At 35.9% G+C, this 10,328-nt stretch overlaps 1 protein-coding gene across 1 annotated transcript in view; it reads left to right on the top strand.

Moving 5' to 3' along the window:
* LOC106871243 (cell division cycle and apoptosis regulator protein 1) overlaps positions 1–10,328 on the top strand; it is a 59,355-nt gene that overhangs the window by 18,939 nt on the left and 30,088 nt on the right. Inside the window, exons 7-10 of the mRNA XM_052968111.1 lie at positions 2,924–3,215; positions 4,398–4,638; positions 7,711–8,003; positions 10,273–10,323. Coding sequence (XP_052824071.1) covers positions 2,924–3,215; positions 4,398–4,638; positions 7,711–8,003; positions 10,273–10,323 — 877 coding nt within the window. The remainder of the gene's footprint in view (positions 1–2,923; positions 3,216–4,397; positions 4,639–7,710; positions 8,004–10,272; positions 10,324–10,328) is intronic.

Genomic DNA, 10,328 nt, shown 5'->3' on the forward strand with positions numbered 1-10,328 from the left:
AATTTTGAAAACCATCTTCTGCAAGTTCTTTCATTCAAGCATTCTTTCCCATAAACTGAGTGTATGTCTCGAGTCGCTTTGGCTGCAGAGTTTTCTTTTTTGTACTCATAAAGCATTATGTGCCTCAAATGCTCTTTGGATACTTCAATGCTAGAAAGGATTTTAATCAAAGAAATTTTAATTCTATTATTCTGTGAAATAATATTTAATTAGTTTAAATGTACCCAAATGCATAGAAATAATTTTTAATTCCATTAGACATTCTAAAATACTATTAAATTTCATTCAATTTTAAAGAGGTAAAATTGGACAGGACTTATGGAATGACCTGATTGATAATGTAATTTCAGATAAAGTCCTTAAAAAAAAAGATACTTGAAGCTGGAACACTTTTGATCATATCTGACCTAGGGCTGAATAATAGCAGTGTTTTGGACCACATATAGACAGTTTTAGTCGAGGAAGAAGGAACTGTGTCTGGCACCTTCAAAAGCCCTTGAAACTAATAAGATTGATGTGGTGATGTGCAGCTTGATCATTTGTACATCAGCAGGGCAAATGTGAGTGCAGACACAACTTTAGTGAATGTTCTGGAATAAAGGGTTTGGCAAAGTGTGATTAGTGCACGGTTTGAATGGAGGGATCATGCAACTAGACAGCCTCTGAGGATCAGATGCTGTTGTAGCAGTGAGAGTAGAAAAGACAGTAAGGTGGAAACATATCTGCAGACTACAGGTTGTGAGTGTGCTGGTGAGTGAGTCCTTAACAATCAACCAGTTAGTGTGCATAGCAGTAGTGCAGTCCTAGATAAGGGAATAGTATTCCATTGTAAGTTTAGTTTGAGCTTGAGTCAGTGGCTGTTTAAAGCTGAAGTATTTCATAGCTCTAAAGAAAGATGCTGTTCTTATGTTATGAACTTGAGATTTATTTGGAGAGATCATATGTGAATGTGAGGTTCTGAACTTCTAGCAATTATGAGGCTTTTAATTTGCATGTTGTTTAAAACTTAAAGAGAGTAGGGTACAAGATTGTTTTCTTAGTATGTTCAGTTGTTGAAGTGCAAGATAGATTGTAGTGATCCCATTGGAGAATGATCGCATAATCTTGATTCATGGAAGCTCATCATCATCATCATCATCCTTTAGCATCCACTTTCCATGCTGGCATGGATTGGATGGTCTGACCAGAGCTGGCAAACCAGAGAGATGCACCAGGTTCCAATCTGATTTGGATTGGTTTCTACAGCTGAATGCCCTTCCTGATACCAACCACTTGACAGTGTGTGTGTGGGGTGCTATTAATGTGGCACCAGCACAAAGCTGCATTAAGTTTATCAACAGGTATCTCAGCAGCTTATATATGATGTCTATATGGGGGGAAATTAGGGATAGGAACAAGCGGTATCATCTTCATTGGAGTGAGAGTAGTTTGAGGTAACTGGAGATAAATCATTAATGTACTAGAGGAAGGGTATGGATCAGAGAAACCTCATCATTACATATTGCAATGACACAATGTGAAGTTTCCAACTCAAGAGATGACAGGTGCTCAACACATATAAATGCTTTACTGGTGTGTTGTGCAATGACATTGATTTTGCTGAAATTTCCAAGTATTTTCATCATTTTTCAGATTTTCAAAGTGAGAGCATTAGACTGATTATAAATGGTGAAGGTCAGAGAGATTGGCCTTGGTTGGGACAGCACTAGTATATTTCCAAAGATCAGGATAGATATAGTGGCGACATCAGATGGTATTTTGATGAACTGTTTAAGGGTGATGGAAGGAGCATTGTTGGGTCTGGTGACATAGTTACTTTGAAGTTAATGGAGCTGTTATCACACTTGGCATATATGTATACATTGTAATGAAGTTCATGTAGTTATTGAGTGTGTGCAATGTGAATAGGCTGATTTCTCTGCGGGAGTATTGCATGTGGAAACAAAACACTGAAATCCCTTTAGCAAGTGACCAAGAGAACCAGTTGCAATTTGAGAAGTATGAGAGCTTACTGGTGTGTGATGCACAAAGGTGTCTTTTGCAGAGAGCACACTTGCTTCATGAATGGTTGTCTTGCAGAAATTTAGGTAATGAATAAAAGCCACTTAGAAGAGGTGTGTGACTTCTTTTCCAAGTTTTATAAGCCAGAATATTTTGTTTACTGTAATACTGTTACATGTGAACTACATGGTGTTATGGTTTTTGATGATGTGAAAGGATATGCCTAAGAAGAGGTTTAGATCACTTGCTTGGCCTCGAAGCACATTTTCTGTTGAGGATAACTTGTCACTCCTCAACATGCTACAAATACTTGCACTAAATTGCTATATCCTCCTCCTAACTCTTCTGTAACTAATCCTTTGAACTAAAAAGTTGTATACCACCACCATCCAATTCATCTACCTTTTCTCTCATCATCCTGTCCTCAAAACTGAGCTTTCGTTACACTTATCATCCTCACTGAAATTCAAGTCGGTCATCTACTCCATGAACTTTGCCAGTACTGCACGAAGGTCTGCAAAAATAGGAACTGGCTCTCTTCCTGAAATATTATAATAATAATAATGATAATAATAATGATGATAATAATAATAATAATAAACACTAACTTCATTCAAGCTCAATAAAATATGTATTAACTAATAAATTATGTAACCTACTAAAATTGAGTTACTCAACCTTCTCTCTGACCAGTTTTATCCCTCATCAGAAACAGACCTGCTACTCTGCTGATAGGGAAAGGGTGTTAAAGGCAGTCAGAAAATTTGTTTCTTTTCTTTTTAGAAATATTTTCTCACAAAACATGAACTCCCTTTTCACTCTGTATTTTTAATTGTACAAACCACTAATGATCTCTTTAAATTTTAATGATCTATTATTAATCTTTCCACTCTCTTTTTTTGTTTGTTTTTTAAACATTTAGCTCTAATTCAGCAGAGTGGTACAATACGGGTCCCTATGTCAGCTCGGCGTGGCACAATGGGAATGAGATTTGATCGTGATAGAGAGCGAGAACAAAGAGATAAAGACAGGGAGATGCGCGAGAGGGAAAGGCGAGAGCAGAGGCGGGACAAGTCATTGAACAAACGACCACGGTCTCCAAATAATCATCGTTCCCATTCACCATCTCAGAGAGCTCGCAGTCCAAAGAGGAGGCGGAACCCACGGGTTGTACCGCGATATGTTGTTCAGATACCAAAATTATCATTAGAAACGTAAGAACTGCTTGATGCATTTCTAAAAGATGTTTATTTTGTCATTGAATAACTCTGCTCAGCTCTTCAGCTTATGTTACTGTAGTTGCCAATCAAAATTTATGATCCATGAGCTGAGCATGCTATATATTAAGTACTGTGGAATCTTATTCAATTGCCTTTGGAATTGTGATCCCTCGTGTTTATATTATTGTTCTGCTTCTGAAAATTTGCATTAGTAGTGGATAAATTAATTCAAAACTTATTGATATTACTATGTTTCTACTTCATTTATTGTACTGTCATCATTTTATATTGTTGTTGAACATCATTGATCTGCTCAGCTTGAGCAAACCTATCTGTCATGGTGATAAATAATCAACTGTTTGAGTAACATGTCTGGTGCAACATCAGACAATGTGTTTGTTTTGGTTATCTTTAGCATTTTTTGCCCTACATCTAAGTATTACATTTCAAGTAAGGGAATCTTTATGTGGTTTGCTCAAACAACTACAACTAGCAGCCACGTCCTTCTCAAACCACACCCCAGTTTTCAAAAGGAACACATTAAATAATGTTGTTTTGAAGTCTAGTGTTCATGAATAGACAGTATGGTCATGGCTGGAATGCCTTTGATCTTAGGTCTGCAGGATCAGACTAGGAATTAGACAATATATACTATCATTTTGTCACTTTATTTCTATTAAAATACACTACTTTTGGTTCAATTAATTTTGAAAATAACAGAAATTAGCAAAATAATTTTGTCGTTATTTTGCTAGTGTTTAGAACATAAACTAACATGGAATTTTGATAGAAGATTTTACTTTAGACCAGTTTTAAATGAGAAGTTTGTATCGTAGAGCCAGGTGTAGTCTCAAATAGGTTGGTATCAAAAGGGTTAATCCTTTAGTTATGCTAATTTATGTTTGAGCTTATCACCTATATATCTTTGGGGAAAAAATGTTATCAAATTTGTTATTTTTCATAATTTTTGAAAATGGCATGATAAGCAGAACTGCTTATTGATACCATCCATCTCAGCATACTTTCAGCATATTGCTGGCTGATGACCCCTGTACTTAAGAGATTGAATATATAGTATTTATTTTCCAGAATGATTGTTATGTTGTACCATTAAAATGTTTAGCTTGTTTCATCATCCATCTACTAATAGTAATGTATTTTTCTTTGTCTTTGTAGGAAAGAAGCTAATGTCATGGTCCTCAAATCCCGTTATAGTAACCTCTACATCCCTAGTGACTTTTTCCAAGCAAATTTCACATGGACTTCAGCTTTTCCTTTGTATCGTCCATTCCAGCTGGGCACTGATTGTGCTTTTCATGTGATGCCTAAAGACACTGAGCCTGTCAGTCTTAATGGCACCGAGTGTAGCGCACCAGCACTGGAACCTTCTGATGCTGACCATTTATACAGTGCAAAAGTAAAATTTTTTTGTTTCTTCTTTTAGATCTTTTAGCATTAAGATTTTTAAGATTACTGTTTTGATATTATGTGTGTGTTTAACATTCCCTTTTTCATGCTGGCGGGAACTGGATGATTTGACAGTGGGCTGCACCAGATTATATGTCTACTTTAGCATGGTTTCTTCAGCTGGATGCCCTTCTTAATGGCAACTACTTGACAGTACACTGGATGCTCTTTATGTGGAACCAGCACTGGTGAGGTCACCAAGTACTAGCAAATTAAGACCCCCCCCCCTCAACTGAGGGTATAGAGGAAGGGGTAAGAAACTATGACAAAGAGACAAGGAGCAGGTGCTGTCTTATAATATCATATTTATATGTATATAGGCTCAGGCATAGTTGTGTAGTTAAAAGTTTGCTTTGCAATCATGTTATCTCAAGCTCAGTTGAACTGTGCAGCATCTTCAGCAAGTGTTTCTACTAGAATCTTGGACTAACCAATGTCTTATGAGTTGCTTTTCTTGGAACTTATCTTAAAATAAGTTCCAAAATGGTTGAAATAATTGACTATGCACTTTCCTTACAAATTTGTAGCGTTGTATTAGTGCATTAAAATCATTATTGCTGTTGTTACATTGAAAAGTAATACAAGGTTAGTAGAATTACTTGAGAGACAGACTGAAATTGTCTTTCAGTAATTAATTACATCTCTTTAAATTCTGAGTTCAAATTCCACCAAGGTGTAGTTTTGTCTTTCATTTTTCTGTTGCCAATAAATTTAAAATGCCTGTCAAGTACTGGTATTTTATCAACTGTGTTGATTATACCCGTTCTCCAAAATGTAGCCTTGTCCTTACACATGAAATTGCTATGAGTTATGTCCCTTTATGCTCTGAGTTCACATGCCATTGAGTTTGATGATGCCATTCCTCCTTCCAGAGTTCATAAAATAATTAGAATCAAGTCCTGGGAATTGATTAAATTAGTTCTACCCTCTCCCAAAACTGTGCCTTGGTTAGAAATATTATTATATGCACCATTTCCTCTTTGTGGCCTTTTTTTGTTCACTTTTCTTTTTGTATTGTATCCTCAGTAATTTTGGCTGTCATACTCTCCATCTTTACTTGACTTATTGCTGCTTTTTATCCTTTTCTTATGGATGGTAATGCAACTGAGAACTATATACAATAAGCTTAGTAGAATCATTAGCACATTGGACAAAATACTTAGCATTTCTTCTGTCTTTACATTCTTAGTTCAAATTCTGCTGAAGTCACCTTTGCCTATCATTTTTTGAAGGGATCAATAAAGTAAGTATCAGTTGAGCACTGGAGACGGGAAGGGAGTCAATGTAATTGGCCAGCCTCCTCCTCTACCAAAATTGTTATTGTAGAAAGAATTATTATTTGGTAGGAATTCTATTCAGTGTCATTGAACTGTTCACTACATATCTCTTCATATTCTGTGGTTTTTGAAATTTATTTTTTATACATAACCAAAGGAGGAAGTTCTGTACCCATAGCCCCTATTAAGGGCCTTCAAGGTTAGTGAAAGGTAGTGAGGGAGCTTTCTTCAGACAGGAAGTCTAACCTTTATTGGAAATCCAGTTCAGTATGAACTTAGCATAAGGCACACAGAGCCAAGTGCTTGTTTCAAGTGAGTGATGGTTTAGGTCTATCACCCAAAATCATCTCATCTGACAGACCACCTCTTAGTTTCTACATATCAAATTTCACTCACAAGGTTTTGATCAGCTCAAGGCTATGGGAGAAGACACTTGCCCATGGTACCAATCTGTGGGATTGAATCTGAAACCACATAGTTGTAAAGTGAACTTCCTCAACCTCACAACCACACCTAAAGTTTACTTTGCTTCATTTACTTTGGTCTTCTGTTTAAGAAAGGCTTGATTATCACACAGTGTTTAAGCAAATATTGTGGAAAAAGAGATGGTTAAAAGATTACTGTTTCACAACTTTATTGCCCTTTTAGCATATTGGCTACATTCCAACTCCATTAAATTATCTGTGTTTTAGCTATGGGCATCATGTTTTCATTTTGGGGTATACTTTCCTAAAACTTAATACTCATGATGCTAATTTAAAGACAATGGAGAATTTGGAAGCTACATGGAGCAAGTCAAATAACCATGCAGAGGTTTCTGTACTGGCTTCGATTTTTAACATGGTAAATTTCCTGGGTCTTTAATGTTAACTGATGTTTGAGTTCTTCCTGAACAAGGTATGTGCCTTACTAGCACCCTAGTTTGTCTGAAGGCAGTTATCAAGGCTCTCTCTATTTCATTGTTCTGTGGCCAGTGAAGAGAAAGGTATTTAAAAGTTTGTATTTGTAAAAAATATTTGCTCTGAAAAAAAAAATAAAGGAACCTGTAATCCTACAACTGTACCTCTATACAATCATTCAAGCTGTCGGAAACAACAGCCAGATTTCCCTCAAAATTGTCCTAGATACACTGTAACTAGACTGAATGCATTTTTCATTTTTTTTTAGTCAGGAGTGAAGGCAACACCCATAACCCTTCACAGGAGCTCTGTGACTGGTGGGGAAGAATGAAGAAGATATCTTCAAACCAGAGACCTAGCTTGAATGCTTGTAACAGAGTAGACTCTGCTAAAGGACCCCAAGGCACTGGGTGGTAGTGTTAAACTTGGCAAAAGATTAAAACTATAACTCTTATAGGCTGTGGTGAAATTTGAACTCGGGACTCAGAGCTAGAACAAATACCACAAGGCATTCACTCTAACATTCTAGTAGTTCTGCCAATTCATTGCCCCAGTACTATTTTATTGTCATCTCTGAAAAGATGAAGGGTGATGTTGACCTCATTGGAATTTGAACTCAGTGCTGAGAGTTGGAACAAATACTGTGAGGCATTCCATCTGATGCTGTACCAACTCTACCGATGAGTTGCCGTAGTTGGAATTCTTTTGGTTCATAGATTTTCTCAGTCAGGGTTGACTTGGTGGCTAAGCAACTATAACAACAATTCATGCAGATGTGGTAAAATTGATGTAACTAGAACTCTAGTTGTAAAAGTAATTCTTATTGATTGAAACTGTTCATTCCAGGTGATGTTACTGTCAAGTCCGAAATTAGAAGACATCTTCTCAAAGTGCTGTGGGTCAGCTGACGATAGTCTAGACAATTCCCGCAGTGAACAGATCAATTACCAACACCCAACCCGTCTGATTCAGTTTCTTGTCGGGTTGAAGGGCAAAAATGAACCCATGTCTATAGGTGGGCCTTGGTCTCCATCGCTAGATGGTCCAAATCCAGCTGAGGACCCAAAAGTACTAATCAAGACTGCTATCCGTTGTACTCGTGCCCTAACTAACATAGATCTCAGTATGTGCACACAGTGGTAAGTTTTAGAATATTATTTTCAGTGTTTTAACTGTTGTGTTTGCTTTTGTTTTCCTTATTTTTCAGGAACTGTTCAGTTATTTTCCTGATGAACTTGGAAATTCTTGGGATTTGAACACCAGATTGCAGAAACACAAACAAATCAAGTTTATTATTATTATTTATTTATTTTCCTTTTTGATTCCTTTAACTTTTTCAAAATGTTTTTTTTCTTCTTTTGTATTTATCTTTTTGCAGGTAACTTGATTCTTGTTCCCTGATTTTGTCAATTCTAATTTTAGTTTGACTTCTTGTCTACAAATTAAACTCTAAATTTTATTCAAATATGTTTGTGTCTACTTGTGCACACACAAGCATCTCATTCCTTCTCTTGTATATGTACTCAAGTTGCTTTGTGTCTGTACAAAAAGCCACAAACCATTTGATATTGTGTTCAGCACTGTTGTGACAGTGAATGTCATGCAGATGCTAGAGAGCCAAATTCTTATGCTTTTTGACCTGTTACTTTACATTTCTGGGTAACTCAAATAAATAGTCACATTGTACAGAAAACGGTTTAAATCACTTGTTTTTCCATGCTACAGGAAAGATTATCATTGGGTTGGCTTTGCCTTTTATTCTCCATGGGCCAATAAAATGAAGTACTTGTCAAATACCAAAGTTAATATAGTTGAGTATAAATTCTCTCAAAATTTCTCACTTTATGCCTGTTATAAGTTATTAAATTGTATCAAGACAAACTTTACTTTTCATCTCTTTAGAAATTGATAAAGTATCCCTCAAATAACTGGTCCCTCCCCATAAATCGATAGCTTTTTGTCTTTGCTAGAAATCATCAACATTATTATTATTATTATTATGAAAGTAAATAAGGTGATAAACTGGAAAAACCATTCGCATGCCAGGCAAAAGGCTTAGCAGCATTTCGTCCATTTTTGTGTTCTGAGTTCAAATTCAGTCAAGGTTGACTTTGTCTTTCATCCTTTCAGGATGAAAGTACCAGTTGAGCTCTGGCCTTGTGCCAAAATTTGAAATACTTATGAAAATAGATTTATCCTGACAAGCTTGATCTGCATCCCATTTGAGCTGTTCCACTTTCCTTATAATGCTAATGGATTGAGAATAAAATAAATGTCATGCATAAGTTTTTTGCCTTTAACATGTCTATCTGGTTGTATGTATTTGCTGCATCCTATTAGACAGTGGATGCAGCATGGCCAAATGGTTAAGAAGTTTGTTTTCACAATCATAAGGTCTTTGGGATTGATCCTACTGTGAAACATCTTAGGGCAAGTGTCTTCTGGTGTTGTTTCAGGTCGACCCAAGCCTTGTGAGTGAGACTGAGTACACAGATGAATTATACTTGTAATTCAAAGATACAACCCCCCTCTCTCTCTCCTCTTTCTTTCTCTCTCTCACTCACTCTCACACACACACACACACACACACACACATTGTGTCAAGCTGATTCTGTCTGAGAATTACATAAGGGGTATATGTGTCTATGGAATGCTCAACTTATACAGAAATTCAATGAGTAGGTAATTTGGTTGACCTGGTTCAGCAATTGAATCCTTATTATCTAAGCCAACAGAAATCCATTTACTGTATACAGAGACAAAGTTTCTGAGCAGATACATTTGATAAACTACCAGCTTGTGGGTTGCATGTTCATATATACTGCAAGTATTTTGTTGCAATGCAGGCATTTGATACTGCATGCCACAATTCTCCTAGGTGTCATGAATAAATATCAGTTAGTTTTTTTTTGTGTGTGTGTTTGTGTGTGCGGGTGTGGAGAATCACTGGAATGTATTCCTTGATATGGGATACATCTGGTTACAAATGCTCAGGTAATTGTCTGTATTAGTGTATAGGATAGATATTGTTCGGTTTGTATTGTTTTGTAATTGTTAGTCACTTTGTTGCCATTGTGACAAAATAATGAAATTATTATTATTAATGTTATTACTATTATTATTAATATTGTTATTGTTTTTATTGTCAGTGTTGTTTGCTTTTAAAATAATTTCCATGTTTTGATGTTCATATGGAATGTTGTCAAACTATTTGAAAAAATTAATACCACTAAATAATTTTTTCTTATTAATGTTGTTGATTTACTATATATATATATATATATATATGTATATATATATATATATATATATATATAGCAATGGCTGTTGTTTGAACAGTCAGATATTCAAAGTTCTCGTCCATCTTTTTAGCAAAATCTTCTTTTTTCATTAACACCTTCCTAACAGGTATCGATTCGCAGAGATACGGTACATTCGTCCTGAGGAGATGCACAAGGGGCGAC

The sequence above is a fragment of the Octopus bimaculoides genome, chromosome 5 (genome assembly GCF_001194135.2).
Source record: "Octopus bimaculoides isolate UCB-OBI-ISO-001 chromosome 5, ASM119413v2, whole genome shotgun sequence".
Classification (NCBI taxonomy): domain Eukaryota; kingdom Metazoa; phylum Mollusca; class Cephalopoda; order Octopoda; family Octopodidae; genus Octopus; species Octopus bimaculoides.